Source organism: Nyctibius grandis, chromosome 15 (genome assembly GCF_013368605.1).
Source record: "Nyctibius grandis isolate bNycGra1 chromosome 15, bNycGra1.pri, whole genome shotgun sequence".
Lineage (NCBI taxonomy): Eukaryota > Metazoa > Chordata > Aves > Nyctibiiformes > Nyctibiidae > Nyctibius > Nyctibius grandis.
This window is the reverse complement of record NC_090672.1, coordinates 3,277,405-3,300,912: the sequence shown is the minus strand read 5'-3', so window position 1 is coordinate 3,300,912 and position 23,508 is coordinate 3,277,405. Positions and strand designations below refer to the sequence as shown.

Here is a 23,508-nt window from a genome sequence, read left to right as displayed (position 1 = left end):
TCTAGGTGCGTTTGTGCTGGGGATCTCCAAGGACGTCCTCCCCTCTTGACATGACCACGGGCTTTTTGCGGCCATAGAAACCTTCGAAGGGATGTGACTTGCACTTCAGTTTGTGTAACCTCTCATTGCTGTCGGAAAAATGTAAAAACTTCAGGCTGATGCTTTTGTCTGAGTTTGTAAGTGGTTTCAGAAGCCTTAATAACTTACTGCTGACCTGGAAAAAATTAGGACGAGGAGGGGGCTTCCTCCGGCAGCCTTGTACTGGCGAGTAGTCTGGGGACATTTTTAGTACCTACAGATTCCAGAAATAATAAGCAACTTATGATGCTTACTCCCAAAATCTGATTTTAATTATAGCTTTGGAACAGTGTTCATACACTGGATTCGCATCTCGGCCCGTGATGGTGAAATGAAATCGCAGAGATGAGGATCGCACTTGTATTCTTTGTCTGCCAAATACCTTCTTCCGAGCTCCCGCTATTTTCAGCCCGTCTGTGCGTGAGGCTGGTTCAGGCTCTTCCTCTTCTTATTACAACAGATTGTTTTGACACTATATGCAGATGGAATTTGCACCCAGAGTAACAATATTGAGGTTAACCTGAGCTGTCATGCTTACCTTTATTATCTTGGCACCGTTTACCTGCCACCATGGAAGATGCTGAAGTCAGGGATAATTTAGGACCATTTCTGAGTGCAGGAGCAGCAAACAAGCGAGAGGAGGAAGCCTGGTGGTCTTGATGAACCTGTGTCTTGAACGAAACAGAAAACTCGCCAGATAGAACCAAACCCAGGCTTTGCCTCACCAAAAAATAAGTAAAATTGCAATGAAAGGATGTAGTCTGTGCAGAATATTTGCCATTATTAGAATCCCATGAGGATGCGTATCTTGGCTTCATTTGGATGTGGAAATGGCTCTAAATAAGTTCCTTCTCTTCCTACCTTCCTTCTCCCCCTCCGACCCATGCCTGGATGTAGAGGACATGTTTTAGGGAGGTGCAGCCTGGCTGGAGATGCTGGGGAGCAGAGCAGCGGGGCTGTGCCCTGCCCTTTGGCACAACGATTGCCCTCCGTACTTTATTCTTCACCATCCCTGTGGCTCGAGGGACAGTTGTCAATAATAATAAGACCTAATACAAAATAATCAACCGGGAATTAAAATGTTTCGATCCATTAAGTTATTGTGTGCATGCTGCAGAAAACAAAAGGGCGTTGCTGTTTTGGGGTTTTTTTTAGTTTGCCCTTTTAGAAGGGGGTGGTATCTCTATAAAAGGTTTTTGACAGACAAGGAGAAGACAGAATTTGTTTTATTACCTTTTGTATTAGGCTTTGAATCTAATTTTCAAATACAAGCACTTATGCTTCACCTGAAAAACATGCAGGCAGTCTTAAATGGACACTCACATTCAGGCTTATGCTTTTATGTAAATATGTTTTGCATGCCCAATTTCCCATTAACACAAGGTCACAAATTAAGTTTGTTATATATTTACGTAACATCTGAACATGAATTGCATACGACTGCTGATGGCATGAATGCACCTATTCAGGATTCATACGGGCTTTGTGTCTGTGTTTGTGTATGAGTGTCAATACATTCACAGAGATGGGTCGAAGCGTTAGGTGCTGAGACAGGAATTTTCCATATATCTAAATATTGACAGGTTTTAAGAGGGAATTGCTGGTGGACAACAAGTTCTCCATGAGCCAGCAATGTGCCCTTGTGGCCAGGAAGGCCAGTGGTATCCTGGGGTGCATTAGGAAGAGTGTGGCCAACAGGTCAAGAGAGGTTCTCCTCCCCTTCTACACGGCTCTGGTGAGGCCACATCTGGAGTCCTGTGTCCAGTTCTGGGCCCCCCAGTTCAAGAAAGGTAAGGAATTACTGGAGAGAGTCCAGTGAAGGGCTACAAAGATGATCAGAGGACTGGAGCACCTTTCTTATGAGGAGAGGCTGAGAGAGCTGGGTCTGTTCAGCTGGAGAAGAGCAGACTGAGGGGGGATCTTATCAACACTTACAAATACCTTAGGGGTGGGTGTCAAGAGGAGGGGGACAAACTTTTCTCAGTGGTGCCCAGCGACAGGACAAGGGGCAACGGGCACAAACTGAAACATGGGAAGTTCCATCTGAATATGAAGAGGAACTTCTTTACTTTGAGGGTGCCAGAGCCCTGGCACAGGCTGCCCAGGGAGGGTGGGGAGTCTCCTTCTCTGGAGATATTCAAACCCGCCTGGACGTGACCCTGTGCAACGTGCTCTGGGTGACCCTGCTTTGGCAGGGGGTTGGACTAGATGATCTCCAGAGGTCCCTTCCAACCCTTAACTGTTCTGAGATCCTGTGAATTTTGTCTAGCTTCTTGATTGTTTTTTACAAACAGAATTTTCTTTAAACTTTTTCCCCCTTTTTGATACTGTTTTTTAAATTGTAGTTCTGACTGTACTTTGACAGTTGTCTGCACAAAACGCATGTGCCAAAGACGCCTAGAAAGGCATGTGTAGTAGTGATGCTGTTGATCTTTATAGACATTAAGTTTGCTAATGCTGCAGTGAAATAGGTAAAAATAGTACATTAATTTTATAGATGGCAAATGCTTTAATTTGTTTTCCCCTCTCAATTTTTCCAAGTAACACTGTGAGTCAACCAGTACTATTATCCGTGGCTCTGGAGCCTATTAAATAAATATATTTCATGCACATGTGTGCAAGATCATTATATACATATAACCAACTCGTCTGCAAGTGGCAACTAGAAAACAGAGATTGTGCCATTGCACATGAATTAAAATAAGCTGCTGCATTGTGCGAAGCCTCCGTCAGTGATACGATGAGTGAGGGTCCATGGGGATGCCTCGTGGTCGTGTGTGTGCAAGGGATGCATGAGTATCACCCCCATGGGATTCCTCCTGCCTGCTCCCCGTTCCCCCCCAGCAACTCCGGGCTGTTGAGTTGAATGAGGAGAAGTTGAGGAGAAGCTTTGGGTTGAATGAAGAGAAACCTGGGTCTCTTTTCCTCCTCCTTCTACTCTTCCTCTTGGATGCTCTCAGTGGAGTGTGACTGGGGAGGGTCCATCTTGACTGAACTCTCTGGGAGAGAAGTGTCAGCATATTTTCTTTGGATCAGGAAAGGTTTGATTATTCACTATGCAAGCTGAAGTTCTCTCAAAAGCTTTTAGTTGAATGTGAATGTCTTTTAGCAGTATTACTAGGCAGACTTTGGCATATGCGTTCTCAATAAGGCAGAGAACGAGGGACAACGCAGAACAACCAGTGTTTGGTTTTCCTTTAGGAGGTGTCCTATGTGGTGACATACTGGGTATTTTAGAGTTGAAATTTGAAGAGAACTCGTTTGGCACTTGTAGTATTTTTCCAGAGCCTGATTTTAATCAGCCAACTAACTGAAACCAACTCCTCCCAAGAATCCGTCATAAACCCTAGTTTCTTACTCAATATGTTTGCTTTCTGAGCTAGCTCCTTGGCCAATTTTCCAATGGAAGATTGCCTTTTTTTCCCATGGGAGCGATTCCCTTAGCGCAAGTGAACGCCCAAGTGAAATTAGGCTTGTGTACCAGCGTCTGTCATCAGCCTGCGCTTACTGCATGGGACAGTTTAAGGATGAAGGAAACCAGCAGAGATCTTCATCCACTTTTGGCCACCGCTTGAGAATTCCGCAGCATTGGGTTACCCCAGGCTGATGCTCCTGTGATGTCCACTGGACTGCATGATGGCATGAGGCTGTAGTGGGAGGAACTTCTTGGACATTAGGTGATGGGGCAAATCCAGTGATATCTCAGCATCACAGCCTTTCTTCTGTGCCAGAATGGGGTCCTGATCTCCTGTGCTGCTTCGGCAAGATACAGACAGCCCGGCAAAGGAGCGTGCATCAAATCAATGAGCCTCACACCATGTGCCTGAGTTTTGATGGACTTAATGTGAACATGGAGATGTATAATGGTCCCTAGAAGAGCATAAATGAGTAGAATTCAGAATACCCCTTAAAATGCTGTGATTTAAACTTAAGGTCAGTCTTTTCTTCTTAAAATCGGAGGAGTCACTGAAGCAGAAAAAACTGCACCAGTGACTGAAATCTCTCTACCTTTTCCTCAAATATTCTTGCTTTCCCAATGAGGAGTTGCTTATACTTCTCCTAGACCTTATAAACATGACATATGAGTGAGAATGAGTTGAATTCTCCTCTACCTCACGTCTCATCACGAAAGCAAGGTCCTAATTTCTGATTGCAGTGTCTTTGTAACGCCAAATAGTGTTTTAAGGGGCAGAAATAACAAAGCTGAATCATCAGATCACAGCTTGAGTTTCTGATCTCAGCTGGAGTTTTAGGCGCAGGCACTTGTAAGTTGGACAGTTGCTCTTCTAGAAGAATTTTACAGTTCCTTGGTTGTTAAGGAAACACTGGAGAGAAGTAGAAAATGCGATACTTTCAAGATGTCTGAAAGTAATATAGTTCAACCGCTTGTGAAGAACAGCCATCATTGACTTGATGCTCTCCTCTGAGATCGTTAGGACTATTACAGACACTAATCAAACTGCCTCCAGGGACTTCCTTTTAAAGAGGCAAAAAGGGAGAAACTGAGAAAGAAAAATGTGATTTCATCCACCAGGCACAGAACAACTTTTTTGCAGGTCTCAGTCAGGTAACTTCACCCTTCCCTTTTGATAAAGCCTCATTTTTTAGAGGTACTTTCCGGATCCATCAGTTGGATGTGGAAGGCAGCACACTGCTGGTATGAGGATGGCACCACAGGGCTATCGCTACTCTAGGGCAGCAATGTGGGAGAGACACGATGCTGGGTTCAACCATGGAGGAACGTTTTACATTCCCAGCCTTCACCTTCCCATAAGAGGCATGAAAGGCTGGTGTCTCCCGCTCTGTGACCAGCTCATGGCGTGTCACGTTCATTTGAATTGGAGACGTGTAGATGAGTCTTCACTCTTGATTAGTGAGAAAAGTGCTCATGGCATTAGGTCAAACTGTGTCCTCATTTATGTCTGTGAGCCCCACGGGAGCGAACGTGGGTATCCCAGCTTCGTAGGGTCACGCTGGTCTTTTGTTGCCTCGAGTGTATATTGTGTAAATCTGGTGTTTACTGTCTGACTGTATTTTATTCAGGAATCAGTCAAGATAGATTTGTTTAACCAAACCCATTCAGGCTTTCACTGCAGAGGGGCAACACCTATGAAGTACGGCGTTTGTAGTCAGCGCTGAGATGGTTTACAGTACAGATTGTGTTTTGCTGCCTTTCTGCAAAAGAGCACCGCTAGCTGCACAGCCAGAGGGCACAGCACCGTATGGCTCCTGTCACAGCACGGCTCCTGAAAACAGGCTCAAGTTTTATACATCTCGTTGTCAGTGGATGGCAATGATGTACCTTGCCTCTATTCCTGCTATGTCAGTAACACCAAGACTGGTGATGCCGGAGCGTAAATGTCCTCTGTGCACGCTCCATAACCTCAAATCTGTTGATGGTTTTGAAAAGCTGGATAAAGTGACTTAGTCAATTTAATTTAGATTGAAGGCAGATCTTTAGTGTGAGTTTTGCTCATTTTGGTTCTTCTAGTTATTTAGGATCTCCAGACCATATTGGTCGTAAAAATCAAAATTTGAATGGTAGGGTTTTTTGCTGATAAACCTCCCATAAAATTCATCCCCACCAGCAAATTTTTCTTACGAGGCTTGGAGCAGTGCTTGCAACAGGTATTTTAGGGTTAAGGATTTGGCCAGAGGGCAGAGTGATCATAGAATACAAAGGCTGCATAGTTTTCAATTAGACAAAACGTGTAAAGCTAAACTTCATGCAGAGATGTTTGTTGCAAGCACACATATTTTCTGGTCTTGTATGGATGACTACAAGTGTGTATTTAGCCACCCGGGTTATTAAATGTGACTCAGTTAATGGCATTTTCTTCCCTTCCCGAGATCTCCCACACCACATGATTTCTTAGTGGCATTTAGTTCTCTCCTTCCATCATACCAAATACCCTCGAACAAGCACGTGTGAAGACATCTCCACCAGCAGCACGCTGGTTGGGCTGGTGCAAAGGAACACAAATAAAGGGGTTGCATCGCGGTGCTGCCTGTGAAGTGTGGTTGTGGTAACCAAACACAAAAATCCTCGTTCCTCAGATTTGGATGTTTATTGTGGAACTTAGCAGAAGTTTACGGACCTTCAGCTGCTTTCTTCCAGATTTTAACAGGAATTTCCAACCTTCCCCAAGCTCTTAGCTGATGTGCAGTAGAAATCAACAGAAATAATTTGTGTTTTTGTTGTTTACTGCTTTTGCCCAAACCTAAAATATCTTCAGTTAATTCAAGTCACACTTAGAAGATAATAAGTTTTAATTTTGGCTCTGTTGCCAGAATTGCTTTTGTGTGCTACCCCTGCTTAGCACAGAGCCTAAGCTAACTGGGAAGGTAGAAAATTCAGCCTTTTTCCAGTAAATACTTTATTCCTGTTGACATAGTTTCAAAATGATTGAATGTACTCTTTTCCTCACAAATGCCTTCTAATTTTGTGTCTAACTCTGTTGCATTTCAGTCAAAAGATCCCTTGGATAATTGCAATCAATTCAAAATCTGACAAGCTACAACCATTCTCATTCACTCTAAACACTGAGTGCTTTTTCCAGAGGTCAAAATTTACTGAGATTAAAATGAAAGAGAAAATACCAGTTTTCTGTAAGGACTATTTACCTACATAGGTTGAATTTATTTGGTGAACACAGTGATCACAAGAATAAGGATCACCTATCGTTGCAAATCTGCAGCGAGATTGCCTTAACTTTTTAGAAAGGCTAGCCCTAGGATGGGGGTTCAAGTGGGAAAATTTGGGCTGGGCAAGTAAAAAAATAACAAAAATCCAATTTAATTTTTGGGAGGAGGCAAAAGGAGAGGGGTAGGAGTAATTCTTGAAGTCAGACTCTTGTGCTCAGCGTGTCTCTCCTGCTCTCTGCCCGCAGCCCCCTGCTCGCCGTCTGTTTTGCTGCCTCCTGCGGAGTCCCGGGGATCGCCCTGCTGACGCTGGGAGTAAACCCTCTCACCGGGGCCTTGGGAGCCTTCAACATTTTCTTGTACACGTGTTGTTACACGCCCATGAAGAGGATGAGCATTGCTAACACGTGGGTGGGAGCTGTCGTCGGTGCCATTCCCCCCGTCATGGGCTGGACTGCGGCTACTGGTAGTCTTGATGCTGGTGAGTATAAAACCCTGGCGTCTGGGCGAGCGGTTGTCAGCGTTGCCTTTGGGATAGCTAAAAAGACCTACTCAAAAGGCAGCAAACCTCGTTCTTTATGCTTGTTGACCTGCTACCGCTTCAAAAGCAGATATATTCTGCTGTTTGCGATGCCAAGGTCTGTTACAGCATGGTACCGTAAGGACTGAAGTAGACATGATTGTATCATTCTCCTTACAGGGGCATTTCAGAGGCAAACACGAGCTGATAAAAGACCGTGTCCTGTTGAATGTATGTTTAGGCCATCTTAAAAAAAAAAAACCTAGAAGGAAAATAGCGTCTTTGGGGTTTATGTGGAAGAAACTGTGAAGTAATTTCAGGATTAAAACCAAACCCAGTAAGATCTGACTTACAAGTCAGGAGCTTTCAGCTGGAAAATTCCCAGATGTGTTTATTACTGTCTTTCCACAAGCCAGAAAATATCCTAGGAAGATTAATTTATTGGTGTATTTCTTAATTGCCCACTTCTAAACTCTTAAGTTATAAATGTTCCTTCCCCCCTCCTTGAAAAGCAAACAAAGATTTCTATTTTAGTAACTGTGAACCATTTTTACATCCCTCATAAAACAGTGATCTCTTCAGCAGCTAAACTCTGACACAATTAGGGCTTGTTTTTCCTGCCAGCTAGAAACTTAAGAATCAAAGTGGCTCCACATAGTTATATTCTGAAGGAAGTAATGAAGTTCAATTAACAGGTCTGCTAAGAATTTTCTTAGCGCACACTCATCCCACAGTGTGGCATATTTAAGGCTTGAATAATACTTTCAACAACAAGGCTTTTAACCGGGAATTATCAGAATCTGTGCAAAATCCGTAGCACGCCGTTCTTCATTTATGCTGCACACTTCCTATAAAAGTCAGTCTGAATTGGCTTTGTGTACGCGTGTGCTGATACAGATCTAATCCAGAGCTAGGATGAAGGGGTTTGTGTTTTTTTTTTTAAATCGGGTATAGTACTCCTATACATTTACATCTCTGAAAGTTTTTTGTTGTATTTACACCTATAAATGAAATGTCTATGTATGTACAGTGTCTGATGTTAAGGAGTGCATAACAGACATCATTAGAAGCTGTATTTCTAAAGAGAAGAGAATGAATTAAAACCACAGAATACATATTTTTAGGGACTGTATCGTTCTGCCTGAAGTTGCCTAGACCTTGGATCTTACATTATTTAGGGATTTCTGCATTGGTTCTGGCATGTCTTTTCAGAGTTGATGCTAGAAAATGACTCTTACGTGCCCATGCTTCACCTGCAAAATCCAGCCTGGGGGAGCTGAAGAGCTCTGGCTCACCAAAAGCCCTTGCTGTAGAGGCTGTCACAGTTCAAAATTTCACCCCTGGGTTTAAAATAGCAGCTAAACTGCTGCAGCTAAAGCCCAGCACATTAAAGTAAACTGGCACTGATTTGTATTATCTTTAATTCGTCACGTTACAACTTGCTCTTCAAGACCTGTTTCGCAAGAGCTAAGCTGTCCCTGTACGGCAGGCAGGGCAGGCAGCAGAGAGCACCATCCTTGTCCCAGGTAAGCTCTTCCTCACTAATCTGCAACTGAGATGTGGTTACACAGCCCCCTGCCATCTCTGCTGTGGAGGTCATAATCTCTGGCAATGATGCCATCAGTGAAAGATAATAACTTTAAACCACCTGAGCAGACTTTGCCAGAACATGGTGATCTGTGCTAGTGCGTAACGCAATGTTGTATTGTTTGTTCTGGGTAGATAAAACTTTCTACAGTCACCTCCTAGTCCGTGTCAATTGGGGCAGGCAGCTTGTTTGATGGAGAAAGAAATGTTACTGAGCTGATACTGGTCTTTGTAATGAAGCACGCCTGGGGAGAGGCCTGAAAATGGTGACCTGAATGTAATATTATTTCAGCATTTAAAAAAGAAAAAAAAAAAAAAGAAAAGCACGAACACCTTTAAAAAGAAACGAGAGAAACAGAAGAAAAGGATTGCATCATAGACTCTGATTTTCAGTGTTAAACATTCTCCTATTGCAAAGGAGAAGAGAATTCAGCACCTGGCAGCATCAGACCCACTCAGAGCACAAGCGTGCATCCGCGTGCGTGCATACACGACGTGCAGACCTGCATCCCTTCTCTGACCAGCCTACTCACAGTTGTTGAACTCATTAATAATGTGTAATTAGCTTGGAGACTTAGCCTAGTTTTAGGTAGAGGTGTGAAAATGCATTTACACCTCGTTTAAAAAGAAAAAAGAAGGTTGATCATTCCACTAACAAAGAGGAATGTGAAGGAAGGGAGCTGGAAAACTAATGAGAAGGAAGGTTCTCACCCCTTAACTGGTGGGTTTTTGAGTTTACATTTTCCTGGGGATTTTCTCTCCTTGTAATCTTCTCACAGCAGCCACATTGTTGTACACGTTGCTGGTTGTAGGGAAAACAATATTTAAGCGTAGTCCTTTCATTACCATTTGAGGGGGGTAACCCAGCGTTACGCCGTACTGTGTGGTGCCCTGGGACAGCGGTGTCTGCGCTCCTCTGTAACGTCAGGAGTTCGATAACATCACCAGTGTGGTTCACAGATAGTGCTGCGAGATGCTCTTGGTCGTTTGAGAGAATTGGAGATGATTCCTCTTTCTGATTCCAGAGATAATAAGAAAGTGTCTCAGATTGGAGCAGCTTTGTTTTAATTTGTCTTCGTTCTATTTATAACTTCATTTCATGTATAACTTAAATTCAAAGGTTAATATCTTGACAATTTCTCGCACAAGAAGCAAATATTGCATATTTGCAGATAAAAATCTGGGACCCTTCTGTTTCCAGTGATGCGATACTTGCTTTTATTTCTTATGCTACACATCTCTTGCAGATCTTACGGTGATACCCGGTGATACTCGCTTCTATTTCTGCCCCAGATAGGTAACTTTAATTATATGCTCTTAAGCCTGATTGAACATCCTGCCCCCAGCCCTGGATTTTGTGCCAACGTAATTTAGGGAAAACCTCACATTTCAAAAGAGAAAGATAAGGTTATCTCTGGGAAGATGTGGAATTCTTTGTTGTGGGTTTGGGGGTTTTTGTAGGTTTTTTTAATGGCAGCTGTTTGAAACTGATGAAAGATCAGGAATGTTAACATTTCCTTGCTGGGGGAGCTGAGTGCAGGTGAGATGGTCAAAGGTGCGTGATAAATGTAATTCATCACGTGGATATCACTGCCACGTATCTGGTGTATTTATGCAGAACTTTAACTGCCAGCCTGTGATTTGCAGTAACAGGTTTGCTTCCTTGAAAGCAGATTTCATTGCTCCTTTGTGGTACTGTTTATTTCCTAAGAGGTTTGGTTTTCCAGTAAATCTAGACACCTTCAAATTATTTCCCCTGATTTTACAAAGGAAAGACTAGCAGAAAAATAACGAAATTCACTTAAAGCCTTAAGTGATAGCATAAAGACAGGAAAAAGAGACAGAGCTCAGCAGAGTGTCCTGCTCTGTCCTGGATCCTCCTCTGAGCAGGATCCACGTGCAGGATTGCTCCTGCCTGGGCCCCGCTGCCGTGGAGCCTGTGTACAGACGTCTGTAGGAAGTAACAGAGCTATTTATTTTGGCGTGCCAGAGGCACAACCTGTACATGCTTTAAATTACTCTTGTGTTGTTGGTCTTTCTCCCCAGACTAATTCCCCAGCTTGCTTGTTAGACGTGTTTGTTGTTCATTTAAACTTGTTTAATGGACAGAAAAACTGAAGCTGGGCTAAACATTCCCAAGTGCCATAGCCTATATTTTGCCTCACACATTTTGCCCTCCTTCTGCCGACCGTCCTGTGCTCGTGCACTGAAGGCTCGAGCGGTGTCGGGGTCTTGGAGCGGAGCGATTCGGTGCCACAGCGTTCATTTAAACCACCCAGTTAGATGGAAGTGACAAGCAGGGGTCCTCAACTTAATGTGCTTATCAGTTAAGGGGATTTATTCTGAGTAGGTGGCGGTGGCATAGCAGATAACAGCCCTGACACCACAGCAGACATTACAGCCCCGTGGTGGCCTGGAGCCATAGGTATTACTGCACCAAAGAATGTTTATCTCAAGAGACTATTTAGTTTATCTCTGATGCTCCACTTCTGGTCTCGCTTTCCTGAAAGACATCTTGTACTGATTTTCATTCATTTTCCGAAATTTAAATAATTCCTGGGGCTATGGAATTTATAGACTGCGTATCAATTGTAATCATGTGGAGGCTGATTTTTAAATTGCCTTTTACTTTGTAATTCAAATTGTGTTGTATGGTAGACATTAGTTATGTCAGCCAACATCTATTTACAAATGGGGATTTAAAAAACGGGCAGTTCTTATCAGCTGGTGACATTTGGCAGATGGATGGTTTCAGTAACAAAAAAAAAGAAATAGGGGAGAGGGGGGGCTGTGCCCAACCTGTCAATGGCTGGAGCCTCTCATACCTTCCCTGATGTAGCACTTGTCTGCCAGGAGGATGGAGAGCAAAGCAACAGCTTAATTGCGTGCAAAATAAGCTTGGAGATCTTTGTGTCCCTTCCAGTTAAGCACTTTGAGCTTTCAAAGCCCCTTGATGTGCGTGCGAGCAGGTCTGGGAGGCAGAGCAGGGCAGCTCCGCCGTCCTGCCGCAGGAGCGGAGGGGGCTCCGGCTATAAACTCCCTCTAGTAAAATGAGCTTTTCGGGGTTTCGCTTCTCAGATGAAAGACAGCAGAATTTGTGGTCTGTTCAGAGGAAACAGAGATATTCATGTCACTGACATATGAGAATTGGAAACTGGGGGCCCAGGAGTGTGCTTTGTTTGAGTAAAAACTGAGGCAGAGGGACAATACTAGTAAGCAGCTGGTCTGAATTTAGGACAAAAGCCAGTGGGCTATTTTTTTCCTCCTTTCCATCTTCACAAGAGACAAAAGAAATGGCAGTTCCACCTCTGGGGCACCTGGGGGAGCGACCCCACGAATTCACAGGCGGCGTGCACTTACGCAGTTCTCTGTCCCACGCGTGGCTGTTGGGGCACCGGGAGGAGATGGGGCTGTGCGGCAGCCCCCGTGCCCCGGGTGTGAGACACAGCACCCACAGGAGAAGCACCGGTGCCCCGGGTGTGAGACACAGCACCCACAGGAGAAGCACAACAAGGGGTCTGCAGGAGGGACTCTCCCACCCTTGGGCTACGTGGGAGCCCCAGAAGGAGCCTGGAAGAGGTGGTTGATGAGGAGCCCCTGCGTGGCTCTGCAGGTTTGCAGTCCTCTGCTGAGTCTGGTCCATTGGCAAATACTTCCTAAACATATTTGCACATAACGAACGGTCTGTGCAAAGACTGTATTTTCATCTTACCCAACAGACTCGCTTTTCTTATGGTATATGTTGCTGGGTTTAGCTAAGACGAATTATACGGCGTCGTTGTTTTTCTCAACCTTGCCTGTATAATGAAACCTGTTTCCCTGTGAGACTTTCAGCTGTAATAACCTGTTGTGTGTCATACAAAAAGTGTTCACGCCTGTGTGTATCCATGTACACACAGCTTTTCTCTGCATGGCGAGTGTACCTGAGGACATCTGGTTCCTCCTGTTGAAGGCAGTGGCCAGGAGCACTCTCTCGAGGTGAAAGACCCCACTGCCAACTTCATTTCCCATTCGTTGTGAGGATCGTCCTTTTGTTTTGCAGACAAGCCGTACACACGGCCAACATCCCCTTCCCTTTATGTGCTGCAGCAGAGAAGTCTATCTCAGCTCTGAGACGCTCCTGTTCCAAAGCCTTTTGTGCCATCCTTCAAAAGAAACAGCTATTGAAACCCATGACCGTGAAGCTTTTGAGCTTTCTAGTGTTTTCCTCCTCGCCCTTCGTTTACATGACCGTGTAACCTTGAAGGCACACAATCAGGGCCGTGCACGGGGCTGTGCGTGCCCGCATTGACAGCCGGGACCATTGTTTGCAGCCCAGAGACCTTGTGTGAAGCTTTAGAAGCGATACTTTTCCTTTTTTCCTTCTCAAGGCTGCTTAGCTGCTCACGTGGCATCTGACACAAACGGTAGCATCTGCTTTTGTTTTCCAGTGGAAGCAGAAGTGCTGGTTGTTGTCTTGCTGTGGTGCTAACGCAGGAAATGCTGCAGTGGTAAAATAGGGGGGAATTGCATCGGTTTGGTTAAGGTTCATGACTAGATAAGTCCCAAATGTCTTTGTGTTTGAGAAGGCTTCATAATCACCAATTAAGATGTAAATTTTGTAGAGCTAGTCCCTTTTCTACTCCCAAAGACAATGGGAAAAATTAAATAGCAGGTGACATTTTTCCTCAGGAGTGATTGTACCAGGGCAGTATCTTGAACACTTGTAATTGGAGGCCAATTGTTTTACCCTAATAGTCATTTTTCATCACCAACACAAGCTGCAGGAAAGGTAGTAATTATTGCACCTTCCAACTCTCCTTCACAAACAGAAAATGCCACCACCAGCTTAATAAACCAGTCTTTACGTATCAGGATAGTACAGCTGTGTTGTGGATGTGACTCTCCAAACCACTCTGAATATTTGTACCAACTCCCTCAAATAATCTTTGGGTGTTTAATATTACATTGAATCCACAGTGGGCAACAAGGCTTTGACGAGACTTCAAAATCTTTCATTACCCCCATAATTGCTGCATAGTTAGAAATCTCCAGGGAAGACTGCAGTGTTAAACTTGTTGTGAACAAACACAAAATAAAAGGTAGAAGATAAAAGCTTTGGGGATATATCCAGTATGTTTCCTGCGAGCGTAACATCCTGTAAAAATCAGGCAGGACCACAGTGAAGAGTTTTGGACTGGTTGTGTTAAATTTCCTGTAGAAAAGGTGAAAAATGTGGTCCAAGACAGCACCGTTGCTCACAAGCAGGTGGATACAGCTGGACCAAGTCAAGTCTCTGAGCTCTAATCTACCTTGTCTGGATTAAAGAGGAGTAATTTGTTCAACATCTTTTAAGGGAGGAGAGCCAGTTGTGTGCTATCAAGTAAAACGGTGTGTGGTTGTTTCCTGACTACAAGCCGTTAAAAGGCTGAGCTTAGACTACCAAAGCCTTCCCCTCCTGACAGCAGCCAAACTCATACCAGTTTCCTAGAGACAAAAGGCCGGTGCTTTCCTCTAATAAGTCAGCAAGCTGCCAAGGTCTGGAAATAATTTTAAAATTCCTTCACATTATTCAAGGCAGAAGAATTAGTAAAATTGTGCTTTAAGCAAAACAGCATTCTTAAGTTGCCAAGGCAGTAAACACCAGCTTTGGGAAATGCAGTAAGATTTCAACATCTGTTTTGGAGCTGATATTTTAACCATTCCATGTTTATTTTAATGCCTGGTTGGCTGCTTCCCAGTCATACATACGCAGCACCAAAGCAGACAGAAGGAGCGAGTCCGTTCTTGAATTGATGCTACAGATCCGCTCCCCCTTCCTTATTTTTTCATTTAATTGATTAAGTAACTAGGTGTTTGTCCTGTCTAGAGCGTGAAAGCGATACCAGAGGTTTGCAGAACGCTATGTAGAGGGTAGGCACTGTGTTGTCTAAAGAACAATGAGAAGGATAAGAAGAAATAATAAGTTGTTCATCTCCAGTGTGTTTTCAGGAACACAATGTTGATGCAGCAATCTCTGTAGATAACCTTGGACATGTTTGCCTTGACTTGTGCAGACAGGCCCCCGTTCATCTGCCTGCCCGGGCTGGTTGGGCTCCAGCGGGCCCTGCTCCAGAGGCTGGTGCTCCCACCGGCACACGCTGTGCTCCAGCCTGTGCCCTCTTGTAGCTCAAGTCCTTTTCTGCCCTGGAAGAACTTGCCTTCAGAAATTTTTTTGAGAGTTTCAATTGGATCATCCCAAACTATTGTGCCTTGTTTAAGGCAGACAGCTGAAATAATTCAGGTGGGGGTGAAATCATCGCTACTGCTCCACGTGCCAACTGTGCAATCTATAAAGCTCTTTGATGATGAAAGGTACTGCCAGCATGAAAGAGGCATATTTCAAATCGCTGCTTAAGAGAGGGGCATCCTCAGCACGAGACGAGCAGGATCCAAACGTTACTTCTGCCCTTTAGTGGATGAGAAAATAGGTTTGCAGTCCTCAGGTTGCTTTACGTGAATGAAACAGTTTGCTCAGAATGATGCTACCGGCATGATTTCTGTTGGCACTGGTAGCTCGGCAGCTGAATGTGCCCACTCTTTCTTGAGTAGACAATGTGTAGATTTGAACAGACTCTGTATCCTTTACAGGACATGAGAAGTTTGGGGGACTCGCACTGGGCTCTGGAGCTTTTCGTCCCTGGGTCACTGATCCCAGCGCAAGCCCAGGATGGACAGGACAAGAAGCTGTTGCTACCTGATTGCTCTGCTCTCCTCTCCATGTGTTAACCAGTTGCCAGAGTTCACACCCTGCAAGGGCTTACACCCTAATAACCATCTTCCAGTTTCCTGCTCTTAGGAGCTCTTCTTAGCAGAGAGGCCAAGGACTCAACGGGCTCGGGCGCTGACATTGCTCCCTCGCCTGAGATTTGGAGCATCCAGCAAACGAGGCCATCATAAATTGCTTTAAAAGGAACATGAAATTTTAATCAAAGTTCAGGGGTACGACATGGCCTTCTTGACACCGTGGAGATCATAGCTTCAGAGGAGGAGGCTTCTTGCTCTTGTAATTCTGAAAATTAGACTGTCAGCTACTGCGGTTTGCAAGCCCAGAATCACTAGTTGCTCTTGGAATTCTCATCTTACAATTATTTCCAAGTCTTACCCAAATTTATTGAACCTTAAAACATCTTGCCAAGCAGTTTCGGAATTTAGTGTCTTGTTTGTTTTAGGAAAAGTGCAGTTTATTAAGCTTCAGTATTTCAGTAGATAAAAATATATTTACAGAAAGAAAGAACCATTTTCTACCTTCTTCAATGCCAGTTGACATTTTGGCTTTATCTTAGATATTAAAATAAAATAAAAATCTCAGCTTGTTCTTGTTTATTAAAAAGAAGATATATTATTATTATTTAAATACTTCTAAAAGAATTTAAGAAAAGAAGTAATAGCTTAACCTTAAAATTCATGATAAACAGTAAAACTGGTTATTTATCTTTAACTCTGTGGATGCTATAGGGCCTGCCTGGTTCTCTGCAATCCTGTAACTTTTAAGATGATTTAAGCTAGTACAAAGTGACTAAACAGTAGGAACTGAACAAGAAAACATTTTATACCTGTTTTGCACACAAGAGTGAAAGGTAACCTACAGGAAAGCTGGAGAGGGACTTTTTACAAGGGCATGGAGTGATAGGATGAGGGGGAACAGTTTTAAACTGAAAGAGGGGAGATTGAGATGGGATATTAGGAAGAAATTCTTTGCTGTGAGAGTGGTGAGACCCTGGCCCAGGTTGCCCAGAGAAGCTGTGGCTGCCCCCTCCCTGGCAGTGTTCAAGGCCAGGTTGGATGGGGCTTGGAGCAACCTGGTCTGGTGGAAGGTGTCCCTGCCTGTGGCAGGGGGATGGAACTGGATGGGCTTTAAGGTCCCTTTCGACCCAAACCATTCTGTGATTTCTATGATTCTATGAATACTGGAGACCTGGGTCCTGTTTACCTAAACAGACTTTATTTTTTTTCCAAAATCAAACAGGACTCGTCTGTCAAGTTATCAGGATTTATAAGTGTCTGCTAGCAGCCATCCCAGGCTCTCACACTTGGAGAAGTGAAGAGTTTGGAAGTGGTCATACATGGGCTAAACTTGCAGCTATTAAAAATTTGGCCTAAAAGGCCAAAGAGTTTGGGATATCCAGGAGCCAGGTACTCATGGTCTTGCAATTTATAAACACTTGTGGAAAAGCTCAACGATCTAATATGACATTCGCATCGATCTGCCTGCGCTGGGGTTTCCCACGTGCCGCGGAGGAGCCCCAGGGCTGCGGTCTCCCTGGGTGCTGGCTGTCTCCCACTGCCAAAGCAAGTGCCGTGGCTCTGCTCCGACAGCCGGCTTTGCTTTTACGAGCTCCCTGCCAGCTCCACGTGTTACGGTTGTGAACCACCTCGTCTGGTCTTCACATAATTATAAACTCTGTAGGGAAAAAGGAGATTTGCATTGATTAAACTGAGTTCCCAAACTGTTGGGAACTGCACAGAAGCAGCAGAGTAGACTGCACTATTTTCGACAAGGTAATTCTCCAGAGTTAGTCTCGCTGTAATATTGCTTAAAAACACTGCTGACCTAATTATGACACAGTTAACATTCATCTAGTAATTAATGAGTATTACAGTGTCTGCTCTGGGCTTGACAGGATTCTACTGTGGGCTTATTTGATGCTGAATCGTACCGTACCGTGTGCTGTGCTTTGCAAGTCATCAGTCTTACGTGACACTTAAAAATCTCTGACAACCTGACAGGCTCGGCCTGGGCAGGGGAAATTACAGGATGTCCGAGGCACATGGGAAACGAACAAAAAAGATCGGGTCAGTTAAAATCCTCATAATGGGCTATTAAATTGTTTTACTGTTCAGCTTCTCTGTAAAATATCAATTATCTCAATGGTTGTAATGTAATCAAAGTAATTAAATTCCAAAGGCTTGCATGTAAAAGCCAGAGCTTTGTAAATGGGAATCCAGCCTCAAGTAGTTCAGGTTGTTTGTGTTTAAAAGGTTCTCCAGATGACTTTTTTTTTTTTTAAATAGTGTTATAGTTAGAGAACTGTTAAAGGTTTTTGTGTGTTTGAGGTTTAGGGTGTGTTTTGAGCTTGGCTGCACACAACGTTTGAACAATTGAATAAGCAAAGCCTGTGTTACAGCCGAAACACAGGGACGCAGATGAAACGCCGACTGGTCCGCAGCCGTGGGAAGCAGGGACAGCCTCTGCCGCTGAGTCCTGGCCCTGGCTCCATCTGCTTAAGTTTCCTCAGCTGATGGATAATTGTAGCTTAACTTTCCCTAAGTTATAAAAAATGACAAGCTAATGTCTTTAAAGAACTTCAGATGTGAAACTTGAAAAATATTCCTATCTTAGATTTATCAAATTCAGGATCTTGCCTCCAGTAATATGTTTTGCAAGAGTAGGAAAAAGCTAAAGAATGACGTATTAGAAGAACATTTTCTCCATCGTTTCTCCCGGTGTAGGGAGTACCGCTCCTTGATTAAGTGGGATTTCAGTTTATTTCAGTCCAGCTACTCCCTTAGGTTTCAGCAGAACTGGGTCAAATCCTATTTTATTAGGGCCAAAAATTACTTTTGTTGCCATGATTTTCTGAAATTCATGGTAATTTGGGTGGGGCACCATTTTGAACCATCTTAAAAGGTTCTGATTTAGAGAAAGTGCTAAGCATCCACACCCTGAAAATTGACTTTAGTAGGATCTACCAGCAGGATTTGCAGAAGTTTTGGGCCGTAGTCCAGGAAATCACCTGTAATTCACAGCAGGCGATGTTGTTCTGAAGGCTGCATGCCCAATATATGAGCATCTATCTCCATCCTTAATGTAATCAACTTTCCGAGGCATGTATTCACCTAATGGAGTATTTGTTACTCGTTTTAAAAAGCGATGAGACAGCTCTTTTATACCACTACTGGATGTTACAAGCAACTGGAAACCTGCGTTAAGTCTAACAGGCTGTTCCTTCGTTGGTTGATAAGGTAGGGGGACAAAAGGCTCTTTTGCAAACTTAGATTATTATTATTTGCGTGACACCAGTGTATGGTGTGCTGTTTTAGACAAGAACTAGACATCACAGCCCCAAGGAGCGTACAGCCAGAACAGATGGAGAGAGGACATGAACCACGAAGCAGTTCAAAGCAGACAGTGACTTGGTCTTTTTTAGACCTGAGCAGTCGCTGGGGAAGAAGTGAGCGTTTGGGGAAGAATTTAAATACATTAACTTACATACAGATAAGTGTTGCTGTTTCTGTTTCTATCAAGTCATTAAGAAAATGATAGACTCACGGCTCCAACTGAGAAGTAGTTTCCATAGAGAATGAGCTCATGGAGGCAGGGAGATGCAAAGAAAGTGTTAATGCCAGAGCGGAGTGTTTGGGAGCTGGGGAAACAAAAGGAATATCCAGGAATGCTCATAATGTGCAACAGCCTTGGGGGATTTTGTGTGTCTTCAGAGAAAATTAGTGAAGGGAGTTTAGTCTGAGGGCCTCCTTGAAGCTCACTGAAATCAGCATATAAGCTGCTTCTGCCTCGATAAGCCCTGTGCCGTGTCCTGAGGATAGCTGTGAAAAATGTGCTGCTTCCATAGCTCGTTTTTAAATGTAAAAGTAGCTAATTGGCATGAACAGAGTTACTTGATCAAACTGCTTGGAAGTTCCTACGATTGGTTTGAAGGAGTAAAAAGTTCTCCATCATCTGTCACCTCATTAGCAGCTTCTGCCAGTTCTGCTGCCTGCCCAAGGTCCCTGATCGAGGTGCTCCGGCGCTGTGAGCAATTCCTCCCTTCACACAACAGGCAAACAGAAAACTCAGCCATGCTCCAGGCTACCGGGGTGCTGATGTTTTCCTGGTTTATCCTCCTTTTCTGCTGTCACTGGGCAGGGCTCCCCGTTTCTGGTCAATGTGACAATCTGCCCACCAGCTTTTTTCTTCTCTGGACGCACCAACGCGGGAACCCAGGAGTGAAAGCTAGAGGCTCCCAGGAAAAGTCTCTTGCCCATTTCCATCAATCTTCCCTCAGGTAGAGATTGAATTGGTGCAGAAATCGATTAGCGATAGTTCATTAGGAGGAAATGACTTGTTGAAATGCTTTTCAAGTTAAGTGCTCCAAAACAGAAGAGCCACCGTGCACAACCCTGTGTAAAGGCTGTTAAAAACAGAGCGTGCCTTATCTTACAGAGCTGCCTTGTCTGCTGCACGGCGCAGTGTAACAGGTTCCTAGCGCTGCTCTTTTGCAAACACAGCCCAGATCTGCTGAGGTCTTTGTGTAGCACTTCTGGCAGTGTCCCTCTAATGCGTGTTTCCTTCTCTCTCTCCCACTGCAGGTGCTTTACTGTTAGGAGGAATCCTCTATTCCTGGCAGTTCCCTCACTTCAACGCCCTGAGCTGGGGTCTGCGGGAAGATTACTCCCGAGGAGGATACTGTATGATGTCTGTCACCCACCCAGGGCTGTGCAGACGGGTGGCTCTGCGTCACTGCTTGGCCTTAATCGGACTCTCAACGGTGGCTCCTGTTCTTGACATCACCACGTGGACTTTCCCCATCATTTCGCTCCCTATTAACCTCTACATCTCCTACCTCGGCTTTCGGTTCTACAGGGATGCAGACCGCAGCAGCTCCAGGAAGCTCTTCTTCTGCAGTCTGTGGCATCTGCCGATGCTGCTGCTTGTCATGTTCTCGTGCAAGAAATCGTTCCTGGAGAAGGAAGACAAAGGCGATGTGCTCGGTGGCAATCACGGGAGGGCTATGGAAATTAGATTGCCTTAAATGTCAATTACTTGTCGTCCTCGTGACACAGTGGATAGTATATTTTAGTAATTACAAGGGGGAAACCTGTGGGAATGTGTTTGGAAAAGAATCATTTGTGCCTAGCGACCACTTCACGCGATAATTTTCTCTTCTGAAAGGGAATAGACATGAGAGCTTAAAGCGTTCAGGGGCCTCAGGCTCGCTCACTCATCACGAATTACAATTTAGCCTGTGTACGGAGCACAGCACTTTGGGACGGCCTTCCAAAGTCTCCGTGAGTCGTGGTCTCTCATTTCACGGGTGGGTTTTTAGTTAGCAAGTCACATGCGCACACTTATTAACCGCCAGCACTGGCAGCCTTGGCGAAGCCGTCAAGAAGCGACAGATGAATGATTTATCACTCCTGCTCCCCAAGCACCCCTTCCAAATCAAGCTTCGAGGCACATGGTGGGTTGGGTGAACTCTTATTTCTCTCAGTCCGTGCTGTCCCTGCTCTGTTGTTACGCAGAAGCCTTCAGTTTCTGAGGCTTTTTTCAGTCAGTTGCTTTTCCCGAGGTTTCCATTCACCCCAGCAGATTTTTAGCTTTCATACAGCTGGCACATCGCTAAAGGAGTAAAGAAAACTGTCTGTCAGCACACTACACATTGGCATTTAAACGACCTCCAGATGAACAGCTCTTCTGTAGCATATGCCTTGAACACACTCTGAGCCATCCTACTGTACATCCATCACGGGGAATTTCTGACTCCCGTGTGGTTTTACATCATCAGAGTTTGAGCCCTGTGTGTCAGATCTTCAGCTGGTAAAAATTGCCATTACAGTTTGTGTGAGTGAAGCCTTGAAAACGTGTAGGAGGTGAGAAGGAGATCGCAGAGCTGGTCGTTGTAGGGCTTTTCTATGCTAATGTGTCTTGTGCCAGCCCATTCAGTCTCAGTGTCCTCAGACCAGCTCTGGACTTGCATCAAGAGTTTGAACTGTATTTAATATCACACCGTGGTGGCTGAGAGAGAAAGCCTCAGTTGTGGGGTATGTAATCAATAAGGAAAAAAAGTTTTGGATTTTTATCTAATATTGTAATGTTCAAATTGCTGATGCAGCCAGTGTCTCTCAAAAGCAATTATTGTGGATGGTCTCACTAGGAAAATGCATTATTGTTAACTGATACGCTGGAGAACATTTCTAGCCACAGTCTAACGTGCTTGTGATCGCACTGCGGGGCTGTGGCTAACCCTCAGCCTACCTGGGGCTGGCTGCGACCCGCTGGGATGCTTCCAAACACAGCAGCATCCCGGGGAGACAAAGACAGTTACAGTTTATTGTGGTAGTTAGTGCCTGTTATGACTTGATGCGTTTTCACGCCAAGATTTCTTTCCCACGTGGAGACAGACCGGGCAGCACGGTTGTGCATCGATCCAAAGATACGGTGATACCTGAAATGGGAGACACTGTCTCTAACGTGATCCCAAATAAAGCCCTTCAGGAAACGTCACCAATCTGCCACCACGCGCATATCACACTGACATAAAATCTTCACTGGCTGCTTTCATGAGCCAAGCCCAAGTTCGGGTCTCAGTTAATACTGGTGTAAATCAGGAGTGACCCGGTTAACCTCTGCTCTGCTGGCGGAGGTGCTCGCAGGAGCAGAGCCACCTGTTTTACATGGCTCTTAAATAATCGGTTGCAAGATTTTCTGACTCTCTCAAGTGATTGCAGGTGACAGGATTGGGCTCCCTCTTACTGGTTGTCTGACGGACTCCGTCGTACTCGAGTTACTGTGGGCAACGCTTGGTAGAAATGTCTGGAAACTGTGCGACTCCTGAATTTGTTTTAAAAATGCATCCAGTCTGCTCTGCAATAAAGTGCTTACTGTACAACAAAAGAGATGAGTGCTCAAAATCTGTTTTAAATAATTCACTTACGATTGAAACTCTGGTACAGTTTGGTTAATTGCAAAGGTATTTGATAGTTTTGTGGCTTTTCTTGCAGCAACAGTAGTATTGATCATTGCAAGAGCAAGGACAGCTTGTGACATACTGGTTTATTGTGCAAAAAGCACCCTGAAACTAAGTTGCATGTGGGTGGAAAGGGTTTGTGCAAAACCAAAGAATTTGATCAACCTTTAACTGGGAGAGGAACCTGAAAAGAGCAGATGGCTCACAAAAACCCACAGATTTTGCTCCCAGAGGCAAAAAAGTGGTGCTGAAGCAGAAGGGTTGTGGTTTTCTTCTAAGTCATTACAGAGCCAGGCTTCAGGATGGCCGGCAAGTACGGGGTGCTGTCCTGACAAACTCGGGTCTGATTAAAGGTCCCAAGGAGATGCCTGTGGTTCAGTTTGTGAAGAGCAGTCATCTTCATTTCTTGGGCCAAAATGTGTAACATTCACGGGGTTTAGGGCCAGACAGCAGCTTTATAATCATCACTGAGTGTCTGCAAAATGCAGGTCACAGAGTTGCACCAACATCTCCACACCCTGTTGGTCTGGCCTGGAGAAAGAGCATAGTTTTAGAATGAGTCGATCTGGGATTTAAAGGTAAGAAATACTTCATTTTTTTAAAAAAAAAAAAAAAGCTTTTTTCACCTAGAAGGTGTTCTCTGCTGTGCTCCAACATGGTCACGTATCAGGTGCGGATGAAGTCACCTACTGTCAGTTTACTGCCTTTAGGACTTTTTGTTGTTGCGTGTGCTTTGAAAATAAAAATGCTGCCCAACTGAAATCTTGGTTACAGACAGATAGTACAGTAGGTGCTCTGGGGTGTCCTTTTCGATATTTCTGGTGCCACTATGGAAATGAAAAAAATACTGAACTGTTTGCCCTCATCTAAAGGTGTTTGTGGTGCCTGTGACCCTACGTGGAGGGTTAGTGTCAGCCATCCCCCCTCCAGCACTGCTGACATTGCTGCCTCGATTCTGCAGGGAAAGAGGCGGGT

The 23,508-nt window shown here is 44.5% G+C and overlaps 1 protein-coding gene across 1 annotated transcript in view; it reads left to right on the top strand.

Annotated features, from left to right (window-relative positions):
- COX10 (cytochrome c oxidase assembly factor heme A:farnesyltransferase COX10) overlaps window positions 1-22,460 on the top strand; it is a 106,145-nt gene extending 83,685 nt beyond the window's left edge. The window contains exons 6-7 of the mRNA XM_068413197.1: window positions 6,969-7,201; window positions 20,156-22,460. Of these exons, the coding sequence (XP_068269298.1) occupies window positions 6,969-7,201; window positions 20,156-20,598 (676 nt within the window). The 3' untranslated portion in view covers window positions 20,599-22,460. The remainder of the gene's footprint in view (window positions 1-6,968; window positions 7,202-20,155) is intronic.
- The last annotated feature ends 1,048 nt before the right edge of the window (window positions 22,461-23,508 follow it).